We start from the raw sequence: 22,164 nt of genomic DNA, 5'->3' as shown, positions 1-22,164 counted from the left end.
GCAATACTAAGTGGTCCCATACAGTGAAATATTTCATATCAAGTTGTGTTTGTCATGAGAAAGAATGTGTTTTCTGCCTTCTGCAGAGGTGCAGTTGTTGGGGTTTTTTGGGTTGTTTTGCTGTTTATTTTTTTTCCCTGAGCAGTGTTATGGGCCAAATGCTCAATCCTTTTATGTCAAAGGCGAAGTTTGATTTAAATGAGACCAGAATGCAGGGTATGTGTTAAATCAGATATTTTAAAATGTGTGCCACTTGAGATTGCGGAAGAAAAAACATGCTCATAAATAGTTGTGATTTGTTTGAAGTCAGAGTACGTTTCTCTCTGTGGGTCTATTTATAGCTTCAGGATAAGAAATTCTTAGGCTTAGTGGCAGGAACTGATGAGTGAAACTTTCACATACTCAGAAGAAAAACATGAGTTGTAATTTTCTGTTTCTTCAGACTAAAGAAAATTCATGAGTCTTGTAGCTGGGATATAAAATTAATCCTGCTTACTTAGGAGAACCTTAATCACAATGCAGTTTTCCATGTGAACCACGGTATCTGTAGTACTCAAAGAAGTTAGTTCTCACAGAATATTTTTTCATCTGTCTTTGTCTCTTGTTAAAACAGACCTTTGATTTTGCCAGCGACTAAGATTAGACTGTAATGTAATATTTTTATATTTTTAGTTTTTATTCTGTTGCTATATTAAGACCAGAATCACAAATTGATTCTTTTGAATCCTGAAGTGTTCCCTTTGTTTTTTTTGCTGCTGGAGTCCAGTTCCATACAATATCAGCAATCAACTTCTTTACCAAAGCCAAGCAGTGACAGTTGCAAAAATGAATATTTGCTGTGGGCCACTGGTATGAAAATACCACAGTGCTGCATGCCTGCATCACCAGAAACAAATCTTCCATTTGACTGTGGCTGAATTTCCAGCTCAATTTTAGAACATTTATAATTGAAATAGCTCTTAAAGCACTGTCATAATACAGTGTTAAGAAATGCTGATTCAGTCTGCAAGGCATGAACTCAAATGCCTTCCTACTTCTTTTTGGTGTTGTTTTTCCTTGTTTGTTTTTAATCCCTTATACCTTTAATGCTCTGCCCTGTATTTAGGGCACTGAACTCTGAAAAGGAAGCAACACTGTAAAATATTCAAAGGGACCCACGCTGGTTAGCTTAGAGGTTCTTGTGAGAAAAGGAATTGAATTGCCTCTTTGTAAGCTTACTTGACAGCTTTTAGAATGTTTTATCCTTAATCTCTGCTGAAAATTCTAAAGTTTATATGAGAATGAGTAGCTTTGCATTTTTAAATGTGTCATGGCTTTAACATGGTGAACTTCAATGGCTTTCTATTTATGTTTTAATGTCGTTAATGTATTTGCATTAGTAGAATATCAAACATATTCACACAGGGCACCTCTTAAAATGCAGAATAAATGCACTGAACTTTGATTTTTTTTCCTGATGACCTTTACAATATATAATTTTTTATATATTATGCTGCTTTCATTTGTGCATCTCAAAATACCCTCAAAATATTCAAAACAGCTAGCATAATTGATTGTATTTTCTTTTAGCTTTTAAATAATTACATAGTGAAATATTAGATCAGCATAGATACAGAAGGTCAGATACTTGAAGCAGAATGAAATCTGCTGTTATTTCAGCTTTTATTGTTTTATTTCATTCATTGCCTCAGGTCTTCCTAAGGAAAGTATAGAAATTATCATCTTAGGGCTAAATACTGACCCTTACACTGCAAAGCTGGCAGTGGTGATTGATGTACATTTCTAATTTCCTGCAAGATTAGAATGAGCACCAACTTTGCCATCAATCCTGAGAGAATGTTAATGTCCCTTTCCCCTGCCTGGGTCATCTGCCCCTTGCCTTCCATGTCATCAAGAGAGTACATTGGCTGAGCCTACTATTGTACAGTAATACCAAGATGCAGAAACTAATGTTTTAAAAGCAGTGTTAATGCTTATAAAGTGACAGGGTTTGGATTTGGACTGGGTTTTTGAGGAAAATAATTTCACTGCAGCAATTTTTGACTCAAGGAAAGCAAACATTCATTGGATTCTCTGGAATGGGAAAGGAGTGACTAGTTAGCTCTACAGTTTTGTGGACGGATCTTCAAGGGCTTTATTTTTTCATCAGTTTCCCAACAAAATGCTTAATATTTCAATTTTTTTTCTTTTGAAACCTTATTTTTTTAAAAAAAATCATAAATAAGAAGAGGCTAGTAACCTCATTCCTTCTGCACTGATATTTGACATACTCAGTACCTTCAGAATATGGCAACTTTCAGGCATTCTTTCAGGAAAAAGAAAACCAAACTGTGATTTGACCTTGAGTGGGACTTTGTTTTTTGCTACATGCTTTAATGCCTGTCAATGCCTAGAATATTCACATGAAAAACTGCTTTCTTGGATTCATGAATGACAATTTTTTAAAACCCTCTGGGAGAGTATGTAGAAACATGACAAAATACACAGTGTATAGATCTTAATAGAGCTTAAAGGGTCGTATTCCCACTGACTGAAAGGAAATCATATTTGTGTAGATATTTGTTCAGCCAGCTTCAAGTCCCCCAGTAGGAAATATTTCTGGGTCTGTATAGGTAGGTTATTCCCAGGCTTCATAAACTTTAATATTAGAAAGAATTTCCTCACATCTAATCTAAATCTCTCTTGATGTAATCCAATAGTCCTTGTTCTACTAGGAGGGATGAGGGAGAAGAGTATATTCTCCTTTTTTTAGCTACCTTCTACAGAGATGAAAAATGCTGTCCGAGCTCGCTCTTTTTCTTCCATATTCACAGTTCATGTTTTCTAAATTTGTAATTTATTTTGGCTCCCTCCATCACAAACCCTCTCTTGTTGCTTTGCATTTGTATTGCTTCTGAATTAATAGCAAAGCAAGAAATTTTGGAGGTTTTTTTGACATTGATGTCCCCGGGCTGGACATAGGGCCTTCAGAGCTGATCAGAGGAGGAACAAATACCTCCTAAACCTTTTGCTTTGCAATTTCATTGTGGTGGGAACCTATTTTATAGCACAATGATAGAAGAGATCTATCATTCAGCATTCATCATGTCTGTTACTCAAAGATTTTTCTGAAAACCAAGCAAATAAACAAAGAAAACAATCAAAATGAAACATACAATAAAACTTCCCCAAATGCAGTACTGGGGTTGTTGTTCATCATTCTGTTTTAATAGATCAGATTAAACCTACTGAGTGTGGGTTCCTGCAATTGTCTTTTCTGAAAAGCATCTAATTTTCTAAACTGTTTCTTCAATGCATTAAAATTGTTTTGAATCAGGTTTCTCAGTGTGTTTGCCTTGCTTCCAATTTGATATTGCCTGCTAAGCTATTAGGAATGTTCTCCATTAACAAAGTTTGGAACAGTACTAGTCTGCAATGCACCACTGTGGTACCAGTTAGTTGTGTCCCTTCTGCATCAGAGCATGAACTTAGCTCTCGAAGTGAAAGAATTACTATTTTGTCCATTCTGATGGGGGGCAGTAAATAAAGCATAGTAGAGATTTATTTACAGGTAGAGCATCCCTAACACCAAGTAATGTATGAAACCAATGTGAGCCATGCTGGAAAATACCCAAATCCAGGCCTATTCCAATAAAGTAACCAAGATTTTTTTTTTAATTTTTTAATATGATAAAATACAGTGCTGCAAAGGCAGAAAAGCTCCTGTCCTTTGTCTCCTTCTTGTGTCCCCTACCCACCATCTCCTTCACTGCCTTCACTGTTGCATTTTGCTGTCCTCCACCCTGCTAAGTACTTAACAACCCCATGACACTGCCATATCCAAACATCATGTATCAATGAGGTCTCAGATAGGGAATGTTATATATACATTTAGATTTAGTTACTGTTATTAGTATGAATCATTATTATGTAATAATGGATAACAATGTGTACTGTGTATTTATAATTACCTTCATCTTTTAGTGTTGGTGTTGGGAAAAATTAAGTGAAGTATCAATTTCTTCTTTTTTTTTTTTTTACCAGATATAAAGGCCAATTTATTCATTTTAGTTGTATTAGTACAAGATGTTAAAACTTTAGCTTGGCTACCCAATCAGCATAAGTACTATGTGTTACTATGGCTGTTTAAGCATCTGAAGTTGTGTGCATAAATTTAAACTGCCTGTTGTGCTGGTCATTTTCATGACCTCTTTTATTGCATTTTTCTTCTGTTGTACAGAACATTCTTAATGACCTTTTTGTTCAGTTTATGAGTTCTGTGTCAGCAGACTGCAGGACAGGAGACAACACATGGTTTTCTAATACATGGGAGTACTGTATTTTATAACCACACAAAATACAAAGGAAAGGGTCAGGTTTAGTACATTACCATTAGTCAAACCATCACCAGAACAATCTGCCTCTCTGTGTCATCACAGCATTGGGACGTCAGCAAGCCAACACCAAGGGTTGCACAATTTTTTTTCTGTTTGTTTTAATTCTTTCCATCTCGTCTCTTTGCCCACAGACGCAAACACAGGGACACCAGCAATATCAACGACAACAACCGTGGAAATCCGGAAGAGCAGTGTTATGACAACTGAGATCACCTCGAAAGTGGAGAAAATCCCCACAACAGCCACGAGCAGCAGCACTTGCCCTTCCGTGGAGACTGAGGAAGAAAAAGCAAAAAGACTGCTGTACTGTTCACTATGCAAAGTCGCTGTCAACTCTGCCTCACAGCTGGAGGCGCACAACAGTGGTGAGTTGGAGCAGTGCTTGCTTGCTTCCTTTTTTTTTTTTCCTTCTGTCTCAAGAGCACTGCAATTATCTTCCCCTGAATAGATTAGATCTCTTGCAGCAGAGGACAAAGAGGTGGCAGAAAACTGGCAATTACATGGAATTCATTAACTATTAAAGTATAAAAATGACAGGCAAGGAGGCTTTCAAAAAAGAGAAATAAAGGAATTTATTGCAAGTTGCAGATTTTCTTACACTTTAGCCTTTGAAGCTTCAAAACCTTATTGAGCTAAATGGAAGCTCTACTTCATTACCTTTAGTGTTCAGAGTTTGCATAGTTTTGCTTGTGCCAACTAGCAAACTGAGTATGAATGCCATCAGCTTTGTTTGAAATTTAACAAATTAAGGCTGAAAGAGGAAGCATTAGTCAGTCAGAGTTCAATGATGAGAGTTAGAGTTCTTAGCTCCATATTGTCTGTTAATAAATAACTTGTTAAAATTATGTATATTTTCCCTTTGTTTTCATCAACTGATAGCAGCTGCTGCACGAGGGTTGAATGCGTAATTGCCTCCCTCCATCTTTCTTAGTTTTTTAACTTTTTCTTGTCATTAGAGCTAGTACCATCAGTAAGTTCTGGTAGTAAACAGCCACAATTCACAGTCACTAATTTAAGCATGTTATTGATTGGCTCAGTGGTGGCTGGGGTTAAAAGATCTAGGAATTTGATATGGGGGCAGTGACCACCCATCTTACAGAAAGTTCCTGATCTTGGATGTCAGGTGCTACCTCTTATCAAGGGTAAGTAGAGTTCAGAGACAGAAAGACAACCTCAGGTTTGAAATTTAGAGACAGTGATAAAATACCTAGAGCAAAATGATCAAAGGTTTTATGATGCACTTTAAAAAGAAATAACTTTGGCATATATATAGAACTCAAATTAGAATGGAAATTATGACTTCTTGGCATTCATGAGAAACAAAATTCCATCAGTTTTGAATGCTGTTTACTATATGCCAGATCTTCAACTGGTGAAAGTTCAACTGCAAGCTGTATCCTTTTAAAGTATTTAACTTCATATAGACACTAAATATTCTGATCAGGCTGAGAGCCAAAACACTATTCTGAATATTTAAACACAGCCTTCCAAGTTTCTGCTGCCTATGCTGATAAACTGTTTGTGCTCACACACATGTGGTTTTTTTTTTTACAAGTCTGTGGATGCATACAGCAATTAGCATTGGAGTGGTGGTTCTGTATGCAGTAGTTAGTCCACTATCATCACAGGCTACCTGTGTGGGAGTCAACTGTGTAAGAAACTGTTCAGTCTGAATAAAGGAGCAGCAACAGAACACCAGTGTTCTCTATGCAACCTTTATTTACTATTAAAAAAAAAAAAAAGGCAATTGTATTTTTCTCTCATAAATGCTTCTCACATGTTTTGGTTTCTGTCCAAGACATTAATGATCCATAGGTTGCTTCTAGGAACCTCTGCTCCTTTCTGGTTTGGAGAGTAATTAGTTAATTACAGATTTAATTGTAAGCTACCTAGACATACTGTTTATCAATCTGTTCAGGAGGACTACAAATCAAAGCCAACTACATCTTTAATAGCTAAATTACTTTTCTTTTGCAACTACAATTCAGGTCTTATTAGCAGCAGGAGTTAATGAGAAAAGTCACACACATTTAACTTCACATCAGGGAACCTGATTGTGCTGCTACTTTCTGGTCTGGCTGCTTTGTTCCAGTGCATTACCTATAGGTATGTAATTTAGTAAATAAATACCAGGCGTGAAATACTGTTACATTAGTATGACTGATACACACCAAGACAGTCCTATTCTAAGGATAGCACATGGCACCAAGCTGAGGCTCATATGATTTTATTTTAAAAGGAAAATAAAACAATGAATGCAACCCAATTGCCAAAGTTGTTTCTGTTTCCCATTTCTGTTGTCTCCAGGGACTAAGCACAAAACTATGCTGGAAGCTCGGAATGGAAGTGGAACCATAAAAGCCTTTCCCCGGGCAGGCGTAAAAGGCAAAGGACCTGTGAATAAAGGAAACACAGGCCTTCAGAACAAAACATTTCACTGTGAAATATGTGATGTACACGTAAACTCCGAGACACAACTGAAACAGGTACTCAGCCAGCTTGTGGAGTGAGAATCTTTGGCTGTTATTTGTTTTCATGGTGGTAAAGTACCAACACCGCAATAGAATAATTTGTGTCCAAATGGAACTCACAGTTTTGTCTATTGTACTTGGCTGCCATGCTGTATGTTTTGTTTTGATTATGATTTTCCCATGCATGGAATATGTCTTCTCAAAACCTCTCAATTATACACCTTTGGTAAAGAGTTATAGAAAGTGTAACACGTTACAACTGTCTTTAGACTGCTAGAATTGTCCCGAGCTAATAAACTCTGCCATTTCATGTAGTGCATGATATTTGCCTTGACAAAGATATGAAGGTGGATGCAAGCAGTACTTTCACAGAATACTAAGTAACCCACTTAGAAATGTGGGATGGAGAGGATTTCTAATATTTTATCAATGTTTCACTCTAACTGAGAAGCATGACCTCTAAATTGCAATTACTCTAAGTTATGTTCAGTCATTCTTCAGATGATCAAAGTTTTCTGAAAAGCACTTTGTTTAATTCCATATGCCTATTGTAATTAAATACTTGTAAAGGAACTTTACAAGAATGAAGATGAATTCAATAATGGACAATAGCAATACCCATTCTTCTGGTCTCAGAGCAAAAATTCCAGTTCTATGTATTTTTATTGTGATAATTCCCTTGAAAATGAAAATCAAAGTAAAAAAAGAATTCTGAAAAATGTTCCTTACTTCTAATACTGCAAGAAAATCTGTGTAGAAAGATACTTTAAAAAATCTCACAGAACTTATGAAGAAGATAATGGATTTTGTGCATTTTTTTCATTCTCTCTTAGAAACTGTCTTAGAAGGATCTCCAGGCAGCTTAGGGATTTAAACAATTTTCTGACCTTATATTCTTCCCCAAATAGGGGATGCTTTACTACCTAATATTCCTCAAAAACTTTCTATCAGCAGTGGATTGAATTTGATGGGTGATTTATAGAGTTAGGGAGGAGTTTTTCAAAGGCTTTAACCTGACCAAAGTCCTGCTGAAGTTAGAAAAGATGGGAAAATATTTAACTGTAGTGGAAGCAGAGCTGAACTTAGGACTGATGAAAATTACAGCCCCAGTATTTGGTGCTTCAAACTTCAAGGGAGCCTATTCCTTTTCATTTTTGAATTAGCCAAAGTGATGCTGCTGTAGAGAAAAGCCTTTCATATTGGAGCATTAATCTTGTGTTAAGCAGAATCTGAAGTGATCTGTTGTGTAACTATCAACTATCACCCTTTGTTTTCTTTCCTCCCCTTCCCTCCCCAATATATTTTAACAGCACATAAGCAGTAGAAGGCACAAAGACAGAGCTGCTGGGAAGCCACCCAAACCTAAATACAGCCCTTACAACAAACTCCAAAAGGGAACACATCCACTAGGGGTAAGCCAATCACTCTTTTTTATTTGACTTTTATTTTAATCCTGGTGAGTAGGATTTTTAGAAAACGTAGGTGGGAAAATGCTTAGAAGTAGAGAATAGTGTAAGCCATTGGAGTATCAAGTACATGAAGGAGCCACTGGAAGCTCACAAGGGATTTTTTAATATACTTTAAGATGTGTTTACTACAGCCTGTGGACCCTTGCTTTTGTAGCTACTCTGAATAACCTCAGAAAATAAGCTCGTTGCAAAGGTCACTAGAGAGCAAGAGACGGAAAAAACCTCCAGATGTCCAACAGGATCATTCCAGTTTTCACCAAGGACAACAGTGATGAAATAACTAAATAAAACTCTATAAAATATAAACCATTCATTCCATCCTTATTTACAGAATTGTTGAGATAACAAGTGAAACAATTAAAAAAACCTGCCTCTTCTTTCATTCAACTGTTTCAGAATGGTTCTGGTCACATTTTCAACTGCCAAGATAAACTATCTGAAACACAATTCTTGCTAGCTCCAAAAGCTGTTTTTTTGGGTTTTTTTTTTAATAAAAAACCCTCTAGGATGCTGCCACTAGTTAAGAAGCGGCTTACATTGTGGGTGGCATAGTGAACATCTGACTTTTTTCTTCTCCATCCGTTGAACTGCATGAATGAGTCCTGCAGTTTGGCCACAATAACCCCCTGCAGCACTATAGGCTGGGGACGATGTGGCTGGACAGTGCCCAGCAGTGTGCCCTGGTGGCCAAGAAGGCCAAGGGCATCCTGGCCTGTGTCAGGAATAGCATGGCCAGCAGGAGCAGGGAGGTCATCCTTCTCCTTCACTCAGCACTGGTGATGCCACACCTTCAGTGCTGTGTCCAGTTCTGGCCCCTCAGTTTGGGAAGGACGTTGAGATGCTTGAGCACATCCAGAGGAAAGCAGCAAGGCTGGTGAGGGGCTTGGAACACAAACCCTGTGAGGAACAACTGAGGGAGCTGGGGTTGTTTAGCCTGGAGAAAAAGAGACTCAGGAGTGACCTTATCACTCTTTACAAATTCCTGAAAGGTGGCTGTAGTCGGGTGGGGTTGGTCCCACCAACTCCTTCACCAGGCAGCAAGTGACAGAACAAAGACACAGTCTCAAGCTCTCTCAAGGAAAATATAGGTTGGCTATTAGGAGAAAGTTTTTCACAGAAAGAGTGATAAAGCACTGGAATGGTCTGCCCGGGGAGGTAGTGGAGTCACCATCCCGGGATGTGTTTAAAAAAAGACTGGATGTGGCACTTGATGCCATGGTTCAGTTGAGGTGTTAGGGCGTGGGTTGGACTCAATGATCTTGAAGGTCTCTTCCAGCCTAGTGATTCTGTGAATTCTGTGAATGTTATATCAGCTGCTTTGTAGGGTTTTATAAATGGTTCTGGCAGAGGGAGGATGTTGATTCATTGTCCTCATAGAGATTAGCCCCTTATGCCTTGACCATCTTCTCTGATGCAGGCACAATATGGAGTTTTTGGGTTTTTTTTCGTGAAAACCCATTTCTTTTTACATTGAGTTAAAGCTCATGGCAGCAGAACTGTGTCCTTGTTGGGGCACCCCTCATGAGTGGCATATTCATGCAGGATTCAGTTGTAGAATAAAGCAGTGCACCATTCTGGTAGATCCACTAATAGGGAAATTGCCCCATAGGGTTTCTCAGTAATCCACAAGAAAGATCAAGGTCTTCAACACAAACTATACTGAAAGGAATAGAAAATATGTAATGGGCTAAGTAGGATATGGAATCAGAAAAGCCTTTCTGACAGGAATGTTATTCCTTTAGGAAATTATTTTTCAGGAGATGAAAACAAGTATTACATTGTTGTTGTGGTTGTGCACAATTTATATAATGGTGATTTCTGAGAACTCCAGCCAAGGTTCAAGACAAATAACAGCAGGGTGTCCTTTTCCTTCTCCCTCAATCCCAATTGCTCACAATATACAGGTCAGGCTAGAGGGCATCAAAAAGGCAAAAGGGATTTAAGAAGGAGAGAAAAAACTAGCAATAAATGAACAGATATATGTAGTAGAATTGTGGATTCTATAAGAAAGGAGAGACCAGTTCTCCATTTATTCTTTTTAGTTTTGAATATAAAAACTGCAGGAATTGTTGTCCCTTGAAGTGCAGAATACCACAGCAACAAGCCAACTAATTTCACCTTTAATTTAATGCTCTTTCTTTACTTTTCCTTTATTCCTTCTCTCTAGCTGAAACCGGGATGCTCCCCATTAATATTTCAAGTTATTTGTCCCTTTGTTGACTTCATTGGAAATGAAACAATTCAATTGTTTCATTGTTACCATTCCAAATAATGGTTACTTTACTCCTAATGTTGACCTGTGAGTAAATTAGAGGTTAGAAATGAACGTGTAAGCTACTGCAAATGTTAAGTATTACTAGTTTTGCAGCTACCTTGAAATCAGAATCACGTTAACAAGTTAACTGAAAAGCTATCTAACTAGAAGTAATCTAGTAATTTAATTAGAAGTACCTGATTCCTCCAAGAATGGCAAGAAAGCCTTAGTATTTTAATAGAAACAGCCACATGAGGTCTTTGTTCTTCATTACACAAAATATATGGACATTGCCAAATTTGTCTACAGACGTTTAAAAAAGAACATGCTATATTTTCATGGCTTTGTTAGACCAAAAACCTCCTTTTACCATGTTTTCAATATCATTTGTACTTCTCTGTCTGTTCTAGATTTACATGCTTCAGAGATAGAAAATTTATAAATTCCCACACTGATATTTCAGAGTTTAAGAAGTCTTACAGTGTTGGGACTTGCTTGATATTTCTTCAAGCCACAATTGTCCAGTATGTATAAAATACTGCACTGGAGAAAAAAAAGGTTATCAAGTATTTAATAGTCCACACTTTACAAAAAACATCCCCTTCACTGGGAGCTCTGGACCAAAGAGTACAAAGTATTCAGGGTTACTTATTTTCTTTTTTTTATTTTTTTTATTTTCCTCTGGGTTGTTATGGGGTTGGCTATTTTTTTTTGGTGGTGGTGGTGGTTTTTGGGGGTTTTTTGGGTGGGTTTTTTTCATTTTGTTTTGTGGTTTTGTTTGTTTGCTAGTTTTTGGGTTGGGGATTTTTTTTTCTGTTCTAAATAAGGCTGTAAAAGGTATTTATTAAAAAATGTGAGAAGGAAAGAAAAAGTTATATGTTCAGCAAAGAAAGAAGACAGCTTGGATCAGTGAGCATAACACTGATCAAGGAAAAGATCAAATCATTGCTTTTAATAGGCACCATAAGGAATTTTATATCTACCATCTATTATATCCTTTGTTAAGATAATTAAAGAATTGGGTTTGATCTGAGTATTTCTCCCAGAGCTTTAAAGGGCCTGGAAGACAGCAGTTTTGCCGATCGGTGTTGGGAAAAATAAAAATCCTCTATCCATCTGGCCAGTAAAGAACCAACAGACCTTTTGGAATATGGTGGTAGTGTAATAATGAAACTCAATTGTGGTTCATGCTAGAGTACTCCTGACCTTAATTTCTGATGATTCACTCACTAGGGTTCTGTTGAGTGTAAAATGTCAGAGTGATATTGTTCAAATTAATTACTTGAAAATCCCTTTCAAGTCAAGAATGAGAAGTTGTGTTTCCTTGTAAGTAAAAAGTGTCCATACTTACACTGAGATTTACCACAGCATGGTACATATATTCAATACCATGTATTCAAGTTTATGCCCTTTGCAAGAGGCCTCAGGTCGTGTTAGGACACAGACCCACCAAAAGTCCATCAGAGACAATGGGAACTTTTCTTTGTCAGTAAATGAGGTTCTAATCTTATCTCAGAGTTATAAAAGCAGGACTGCAAAGGTATTCAGGCTCCTGGCATCTCATTAGAAACTTGAAATTCCACTGAAAATTGCAGAAATCTATAGAGACTACTCTGATGGTCATTTGTATACATCCCAAATGTAAATTTTCTTAAATATTACTGAACCTCTTGTGAGTATTTTCAGTCTTGGAAAAACTTCATGGTTTGGGGTTTTTTCCCTTTTTTAGGAAACTAAGTGATTTGAATTGTATTTGGTAATCCCCAAGAAAATCATGTTATGATTTAAAATGTTTTTTAAGAAGAAACCTCAATGATAGGCACAGAAATATCATAGTTAGGCAGAATGCTACTTTAAAATTTCTGCCAGGTTTTCACAATCCTTGTAAAAATGAACCTGATCTTAGTGGAAAACAGTTGAATACGCAGCAGAATTATATGGGACAGCACCCATTTAAATATGTGAAACATGAGATATTCATAACTCATGAAAGATAAGATTGGTTGATTTGATTGTTATTAGAAGCAGGAGTAAATGAAGAGGAGCTCTATGGAGATCTTAATTTTAAGCAGAACTCTCATCCTAATGATTAAAACAAAAGTATCTTTTAAGACCGGGGAATAAGATATGTTTCCATTCTGCTCCGTCTCTAAATTTTGTCCAGATGGAGCTCTATTAACTGATATCTGATTTTTCCTTGTTTAATTGTTACAGGGTACATGCAGCTTTACTTTGGTACAGATTCCCTAGTCCCGTTTTAGATTTGCTTTGATTTCTAATCTCATATTAAATTGTGAGTGTCAGCAATTAGGTGTGAACCCTGGAACTCCTTGTCCCCAACCAAATCCTTGTACCTTGTCTATTGAGGAGGTCATATCACCTGTTACAAGTCTGTAGGTCATAGAGTCAGTAGCTACCTCTTGCTTGATTCTGCACATATAATCTTAAATCAAGCTCCCACTCATGTAGCTAATATGAAAAAATTACGTGTCTCTGTTTGTTTTCTCTTCTTCCCCACAGGTAAAATTAGTATTTTCAAAGGAACCTTCAAAGCCGATGGCCCCGCGAATCTTACCAAATCCGCTAGCAGCTGCAGCAGCAGCTGCTGCTGTGGCTGTGAATTCCCCCTTCAGTCTTCGCACAGCCCCAGCAGCCACCCTTTTCCAGACTTCAGCACTTCCTCCAGCACTCCTACGACCAGCTCCTGGGCCTATACGGACCACCCACACTCCCGTGCTGTTTGCTCCTTACTGAACTCCAAACAGGAATTAATTGTACTGCAATAATTTTTCAAATCAAAACAAACAAAAAAAAAAAAAAGAAAATCAAGGACATTGAACTATGCAGTGTTTATTTATAGTTTAAAGTATATATGAAGAGCCAGAACTTTTGATAGAGAACTGAACAAATTCTGAAAGGGGGAATGGGTGGTATTTTCTCCAGATAAGAGCATTTCTCTTGAGCATTATTGATCGTTTTAGAACTGATCTCCAGCATTGACTTGTAGTGACATATAAAACTTACAAAGCCTTTTGACTGTGCATTTTGGCACATATTTCCCTGCAATGTCTTTCCTGCTTTATGAAACAACTTACAAATTTGTCTAAAGGGCATTAACTGGTTCCAATGTATATAAAATACTTTATTCTGTAGATTAAAGAAGAAGGAAAAAAAAAGAAACACTGTGAATAGTAGTACCCTTACCAATCCTCCTGCCAAATCAGCAGTTACTGGGTATTTATCTGAACAAAAGTAGATACAATAGATGTCTTGTAAAACAGTAGTATTGTGTCTCTATCTATGCCACTAGGTTTCTAACTGAGTTGCAAAAGATACAATGAACAAAATTATGTCACTTTGGTAAGTAGTCAAAAATTATTACAATAATGTGGAGCTGTTCCTGGTGAGCAGAGTTTTCTTCACTCACATAAGAATGAAAATGATCCACGTTAGGGCAAAGAAAGTGATAAAGAGGATCTAGTGGAGGAAAAATAATTCAGATACTGTACACAGAATGGGTCAAATGTTTATTTAACTGAGAATGTATGTGTACACTCTGTGTTTATTCAAAAAGTGTAATACATACATGATAGATCAATGTTTAAGACATGACAGTGGAAAACCAAAAATATGATCTTGTCATGGAACAGGCCTGACACTTCAGTGTTGAGCAGAGGGAAGACACAAATCAGTTACGGAGAGTCATAACTGACAAATGAAAAACAGAAAAGAAATCCTGGTCTCATTTAAGTCAGTTTAAAGTTCCTTCTGACTGCAGTGTATCCAGAATTTCATCCCAAGAATGGCACATATTCATTTTATATCACACCAGTGGGAGTGTCTGTAGATACAGGTAATATATTTTGCAATAGGCTTAGTCTTAGCAACAGACTTATTCCCTTGTTTTATTTCCTACTGATGTGATATAAAATGTCTTAATATACCTATAAAGTGTAAACAGTGACACATGAGATACATATTACGAGATAACTGCACATCATGGGTTTGGAACAAATACAACTTTTAGGATCTCAAGGGACCCTTGAATTCTGTAGCTGACCGTGATGTATGGACAGCTTAAAGCCTTATATATTTACTGTGAGGCTTAAAGGGGTTGACTGTGTCCCTTTAAAGTAAGATTTATCAGGGGTATATATAGATATATTGTATATATGTTAGAGTAAGAAAAATAACTTATAAACAGAAAATCTACTATATAAAATAATTATATAACCATTGATTTCACATGTGGGTCATTAAGTGGTAAGTAACAAACAACAGAGAAAAAATAATCCTTGCTGCCTGCTTTTTTCCCATAGGGAGCTGAAAAGTATCTATTAATATTATGGAGTGTGCTGCTGAGTCACATGCAACCACTCTGATGTGTAGCTAAGTGAAATGCCTACCATACATTTAGGCAGAATAAAATTTAAAAGCATAATTTAAGTTTAGATGGGGAAATTATTTGAAAGATTTCATTAAAAGGCAGTAATGCAAAATATTGACCATGTGGTTGCTATATAATGCTGCCTGTGGTTAGTGCAGACATGTGGGAGATATAGAGGATGGGAATATACAGCACTTTTGACTTGCAGTTCATCAGTGAGCCTTCCATATACATTTGTATTTGCCATTTTTTAAACCTCTCTGCATTTAGATTTTATAAAAAATATATAAAGAGAGAGAAAGAAGAGGTTCCATGGATATCTGTGTCCGAAGAATTCCAAAGAGATGCATTTATTTATCTAGAAGTATTAAAATAAGTTCTGTATTATGTATTTGTATTTCATCCAGTTTATTTGCAAACGTTTGTGCCTTGAAATGAAATGAGCTTTTGTTTATATTTAATTCACACCTATGTAGCCATGAAAAATACATGATGGTGATTCCAGGGCTAATTACCAGCTGGATTGCTTTGGCCTAACTTTCAAAACAACAGTATGAGTAAGTTCCTGAAGCCAAGTTTAGACATCTAAATAACTAGGGGCTGACATTTAAAAGGGCTCTCTATTCTACAGCTCCCAGTAAAGAGGCAGTAAATCAGCCAGCCTTCAAAACCTGCTCCTCACACTCAATTTAGAAAATTTTTCATTATATTTGGGTACATGAGATAGTAAGATTCAGTGTACTTGGTCTTTTAAGCCTGCTTTCAACTTTCCATCTGTTTGCAGAAGCTGTAGTGCCATTGCCAGCTGCGTTCAGATTCCTCCTTGAAAAGGGCAGCAGCTTTCAAGCTGTGCTCCATGAACCACCACTTGTTTCCAGAGCCTTTTGTAAGAGCCTGTGTAAGTAAGAGCCTGCTAAAGGAGCAGAGGAGTACTCACATTTTGGGAAGGTAGAAGGTCTGGGCAGGCTATCTTTTACCCATGAGGAAGGAGGCAGATGGGAAAATGGGAAATAGACAAATATCCTGAAGGCTCTTATGCACAGCCTTCTGGTGCATGGACACCTGCTGTACATCCTGCCATGTTGTTGTGATGCCATCAAAATCAACAGGCTGATCCTTGCCAAAACGTGGCCTGTGGCATGTATGGAGGCACAGTACTAAGAGCAGAGTTCATACAAATTTTGCTAGAAATAAGAGTGTCATTCCAACTACTTACGTCAGCTAATTTGCAATGACACCTTCAGTTTTCTTGGACCTCTTTTGTCACAGTGCTCTATGGAACAAGTTTTTGTTCACACAAGTCTCTTTTAAAGTTCAGCTGTAAACAACAAACTCAGTTCTTTTTGTCTCTTACTCACTACCTAATAAAGGATAAAGCCTAAATGTTAGAATGTATAGTGGATTTTCTGTGCCTTGCTGCTCCACACCCCTCTCGGTCAGTAACAAGCCAATGTACCCAGGACATCAGTACAACAGTTCTATTTTATATATATATATATATATATATATATATATATATATATATATATATATATATATATATGTCAAGAAAAATACTGGCACAGCTATCTAATGGGGCAAAGAGAACTTCTGGTCAAGGGTATGTCCACAGCAGATGACAGCAGAGGAGGTAGCAAACAGAAGACACTTTACACCTACTTGTCAATACATCCAGTGTGGAGAGCACTATTTAAGAAAAAAAATGCCATCATATTTCATATTACCATAGCACTCCAGGGCCATGAGGAAGCCTAAAGCACAAGGAAGCAGATCATTTCATCGAAGACACAGTCACTCACTGGAATAAGAATGTGAAATCAGCCTGCGGGGAAGTGGCTGGGTAATGAACTCAGAAAAACAATCAGGTTCAGGGATGTTTTCTTAAGTTCTATTCAAAGTGTTAAAGAATAACTATTCTGTTCTGACCCAAAGAGACGGTATTTTTGTGGGAGGTATATATCTATATATATTTATATTTTTATGCTATCTGCATTTTTCCAACTACCTATGGCTTCAAACCTTTGTTCTGAGGGATCATCATTGCTCTGAACCATAAATTTAGTTACCTTCTCGAAAACTGCTGTAAAAGCTGATGTGAAAAGTCAGTAAGCAAATGGTATAAATATGATGATCTAAAATGAAAAAAAAAAGGATTGACCATGTCAAGAAATATTGTATTTGAAAAGTATACATCTTTATTTTAAGATAAATTATATAAAATTATATAAAATTAAGAATAGCTAAATAAAGTTAATATAACTAGAAGAATTACATCTGTCATTTTAGTACTGAAATATGACAATTGGCTCTACATTTTAAAAGTTTAAAAGACTTTCTAGATGTCAAATCAATGCAAGGATGCTGTTGGTACATTTAATGTCTCACTTCATTATCTTCCATTTACATCAGGAATACCATAACTGAATGGACCTGCCTTTAGTCACTTTTATTTAATTGCCAAAGATACAGTAGCATATTGGCCCCATATTCCCTGAAAAGTGAAATCATGCTTAGAAGGCCCTGTTTCTGTGTTTTACTTCCCTTAAACACATACTTTTTAGAGTCTCTTCAAAGTATCCTGGGGAATTTCTAACTCAATATCTTTTTTTAGCAAAAATAAATTTATGAACATTATGTCATTTTATGAACATTAGACCAACTCTGAGGAACAAGATTTAAAAAGGTTTTCACAACTGTAACATTCTTTTGGGTAGATATGAAGCACAGACACTCAAATTATTTGGTTGCCCAAATCTTTTTGGAAACAAGTGAAATCAGAACCTTGACTAATGTATAAGTGTCCTGGTTTTGGGGTGAACTCACAACAATAAGAAGGCTGGTCTTTTTACTAACAGGTGTCTGAATTTTCATTTCTAAAACTGACTTCAGCACAGTTCAGGCTTCAAGACTCTAAGCTCCCAAAGCTCTCAAGAAAATAAGAATGGGCTTCCTGTTTATCAAGATGCATGTGAAAATGTGAGCCTATACTATGTAAAATGTTAAGTATTTTTTTGACATCATGTCTTCTCCTGTTCTCATTGTTTGTCTCTAAGTGCCATTCCTTTGGTGCCAATGAATCATACAGAAGCTTCTGTGCTGGAATTCCATTCGTGACTAAAAGAAACAGTAACACTGATAAATCCTATCTTAAACTAGTTTAAATCTCAAACACACAGCGAAGGGTTTAGCCAAGGACCAGAGTTTTATGGCCTCTCACTTCTACAGGTTTATTGAAATTCAGGACCATTTTGGAGTAAATGAGACTATCTGGAAGATGATTATTGCATAGTCTGACCTGAAATGTCAGCAGCTGAAAGAGTCTGTGCTCCAGACTACAATTAACAATGGTATGAAAAACATAATTCTCTTAACTTTGGGACTCCTGATAGCAGTTGCAAAAATCTTTGATTTCAATAGAGGCAATTTTTTGCTCTTGGTGGATGAGGCCTTTTGCAGTCATGCTGTGTACTGCAATTAGGTGTCATTCAATTCTGATTCTGTATTGATACTTTGATAAAGAAACTTGGCTGAGTGTGAAACATTATTAGTGGCTGCCTGGTTCATGTGGTCAGCTTCATGCTGGGATGATGCTTGGGTGGTGAAATAAGAAGAATTGAAAGAGTCAATGTAAAGAAATTGGTGGACTAATTTGACCCTTTTTCCTTGTGCTATGTTCTCAAATGGGACTTCTGAGGTATGAACAAGCCGGGACATTGAATAGTTCTTCCTGGATAAAAATGTAGAAACCTTGAAGATCATGAGATATTAACTTTAAAATAAGTTTGATGAGAAAGAACTCAGAAGAGATTATTTGGATTAGATGCCACGGTGACAGTGTAGCAATGGTCTTCACACTAGGCACACTGTCAATACCCTGACATTTTTCCTTGATTCTGTTCACAGCAGAAATCAAGGGTTTGACACCCATGATTAGAAACAAGCATAGTTGATAATATTCATATTGGACACACAATAGAAGGACACAATAATTTTCCTTAGGACTCCATGTCTTCAGGTGTGTTCATACCAGCCTAGATATCACTGCATTTTGTCAACACCTGGGTCTCCAGAAAGGATGTCCATACTTTTTATTTGTTTTTATTACAATTTGATTTTTCTTCGATGTTTCTTTATTGGTTGTCTTGTCTCTCATATGAATGAACAGAATCCATAAAATTAAATATACATTTAAGAAGTATGTAATCATCAATGCCCCTGTTGGGCCATTTGATCAGAGTCAATAAATTAAATAAAGAATTTAAAGCAGCAAAGCCACAGCAATGGTAAAATATTGTGAAGAGAGAACATCTATACTACGGTGCTCTTTACCTAATCTAGAGTTTTATGACACAGACATCTCTTTATCCTTTAATACTTTCCTGAAATATTCATCTTTTGGGATCCTTCAAAGGTTTAATCAAATTTAAATGTTATTTCTCATGTTCAGTACAAACATCTATGTATTTCTGAGTGCAAAAGTAATATAAAAAGGGATAAAACCTACAAACCATTTTCTCACTACAAATGCCTGCAGCATTTGTTAACAATGTCAGCCCTTTCTCTGCTTGTGGCTCGTGGCTGGCATTTACTGTGGGAACTGTTCTCATTGAGACATGTATCAGGTGAAAACTGTCAGCTTAAAACACAATCTGTCAAGTGCAGAGATTTGTTTGGGGCACAACAGAGTGGGAGATGAAAGAACATAGGCAAAGCTGTGCCTTTATAGTAGCCTGTTTGAACCCTCTCAAAACTTCCTGGTGGCTTGATGGGGAGAGGCAGAGGTTCCTAATGTGGCCATTCTGTTGTATTTATAACACAGAAGATGTAAATTTGAAAAAAGTCTTGATTTGGGAGTTTTTAACCAGTGCTTCAGTGTGGGGGATGATCCCTCCCCCTCCCACCCAAAAATGAAATCTTTCCTTCAGATATATTTTCAATGTAGACTTGCCATGATATTATTGCCAGGCAAACTGCTGCCTGAATCTGATTTTTGCATTGGAATAAAACTATTCATGTCAGTTTTGGTACCCAGAAGGAGAACCCAGGAATTAAAAATTAAAATGTAATGAGCCTCCACTTGGGTCACTTTTTTTTTCTTCCTGCAGTTGCTCAAGTCATACCAGTTTGCTAAAATCTACACATCAATCAAAAAGGAAATGCTGGTTTCTTTCTTCTTCTACTGTTTTTATAATTTTAGAAAGGAGATGGAAGCAGCTGTAGCTCTTTATCCAATGACCCACACTAAAGCCACCATGTAGTCAACAAATGCCTGCACATATATTTCCTCTCTGCATACACACAGATTTACTTCAATCCTTCTGCTAAATCACAATTTGTGACTCCCTCAGCACCATGGGACACTGCAAAGAGCATTTAAGAAGAAAAGAAAAACCAAAACACCCACTTATGGTCTGTGTAATATGGGTTATAATACAGTACCCCTTTATCCCCTTCAGTGGCATAATCGAACCATGTGGCTGGAGTCCTGCATTAAGCCCCTCATTACAGTATTGGCTGCTTTAAATGGTGAGCACTGAAGCCAATTTTGCTGGCTGTGCTATAATTAAGCCTTCTCCCTAACTGTGTAAGGTTCTCTGTTCTCCACAGGGGTATTTTTCATGTCAAGTGAATTCTTGGAATAAACCCTAGAGCTTTTCTCACCTCCTTATACAGCTGTTAAAAGCAGCAGGGAGAAAAAAAGCAAATTAGTCTTTCACATTTTATTGATACCTGTGTTCCACCTGACTGTCAGGAATTTCATAGTGGCACTAAACACTTCAGAAACTCTTCAGTTCTGTTCTTTGAGACAGGCTGCAATGGATCACTATCCCATGCAATAGATATATAATCCACAGCAGTATGCAAATCATCTGCCAATGGCACTGACTCATTAAACTCTTTAAATTTGGATAAAAAAACCTCAAAACCTACCAGGACCAAGTGAAAGCACTAAAGACCACACACATTCATTACATGATGTGTCAAAGAACCTTCAGGAGAATATCCAAGTTAGTCCAACAGCAAGTGCCAGAGAAGGTAATTGTTTTGGAAATTAAATGGAGGATGGTTCTTTCTGAACCCAAGTGTGAGAGCAAGTTTAACCATGCCAAATATTCTGCAGCTATTGAGAACTGGAGAAGTTTGTTGACATTCTTGAACGATGTTCTTCCAGCTATAGACAATCTCCAACAATGCAGTGAAAAATTTCAAACATGAGATCAAGTTATTTAGCAGGGTAACGAAATATTCTTCCTAGTGCTTGCAGATAACCAGCATAAGTTCTTCTTTTAGTAATGCAAGGCACAGTTAAATTACTGGGTACTAATTTACTATCGCTAGTACCATCAAGTACTGACACTTTTACAAAAACTGGCCCTGATCCATTCACTCTTCAAAAACACTATAAATTTAGATGATGTTTTTATAAGTCCAAGAGTAAAATTTCATGGTCTGGTAGTTTGTAATAGTAGTTTTGACTCATAAATAGTCAATATAATATCTCCTCTTAAAAAAGAGTGGAGGGAGGTGACTGGGGCAATTATACCTTACTATTTAAAACACCTGATAACTGCCTGAGGGCCTTTTAAAGGTCAGAGTTATCAACCATGTGGAAAAAGGTAGTGTGCTAAGAGGATAGCTGAGTTGTCTCAGAGGTAAATTAGGTGAGACAAAATAACCAAAATTTTAGTAATTTCTTCATTAGGTAAGTGTAGATTAATTATTCCAGATTTGCTTAGGTATTTGAGACCGTGATCCATAAAAATTACTAAATTGGCGGTATGGCAATTCAAATAATTTTGAAAGAAACTAAATGAAGTCTGTATGGGTTACAGTGTAAGGAGAATTGTTAGGCTGGGGAGAGAAAGTAGAAGGCAGTTTCAAGTTGCATCTGGCTTCATTGGTGATTTTACACACAAAAAAAATGTGCTCTTGAAATTCTTTGATAACACATATTAGGAGCTATTATCAATTTAGAAAGGAACATTTTCCAGAAAGAATAGAATGACCTTGGCAACTGATATCATAGAAAGGAGCTGTAACTGAATAGGAAAGAAAGGCACAATCATGTATTTAGAATCTAATAACAACTAGCTCTAAGAATGCAGTAGCTCTAAACAACTGAAGAGCACAATGTACAGGTGGCAGTGGGTTACAAATTTGATATAGCTGTTAAAAATAAAATCAAAAATTTTAATTGAGGTATATT

The 22,164-nt window shown here is 36.8% G+C and overlaps 1 protein-coding gene across 4 annotated transcripts in view; it reads left to right on the top strand.

The window, feature by feature from the left end:
* ZNF385D (zinc finger protein 385D) overlaps nt 1–19,234 on the top strand; it is a 416,485-nt gene extending 397,251 nt beyond the window's left edge. For all 4 annotated transcript variants that reach the window (XM_036399870.2, XM_036399887.2, XM_054514328.1 and 1 more), the window contains 4 exons: nt 4,508–4,741; nt 6,684–6,862; nt 8,158–8,259; nt 13,091–19,234. In XM_036399870.2, coding sequence (XP_036255763.1) covers nt 4,508–4,741; nt 6,684–6,862; nt 8,158–8,259; nt 13,091–13,324 — 749 coding nt within the window. In that variant the 3' untranslated portion in view covers nt 13,325–19,234. The remainder of the gene's footprint in view (nt 1–4,507; nt 4,742–6,683; nt 6,863–8,157; nt 8,260–13,090) is intronic.
* The last annotated feature ends 2,930 nt before the right edge of the window (nt 19,235–22,164 follow it).

The sequence above is a fragment of the Molothrus ater genome, chromosome 1 (assembly GCF_012460135.2).
Source record: "Molothrus ater isolate BHLD 08-10-18 breed brown headed cowbird chromosome 1, BPBGC_Mater_1.1, whole genome shotgun sequence".
NCBI lineage: Eukaryota > Metazoa > Chordata > Aves > Passeriformes > Icteridae > Molothrus > Molothrus ater.
This window is presented reverse-complemented; position numbering and strand designations above follow the sequence as displayed.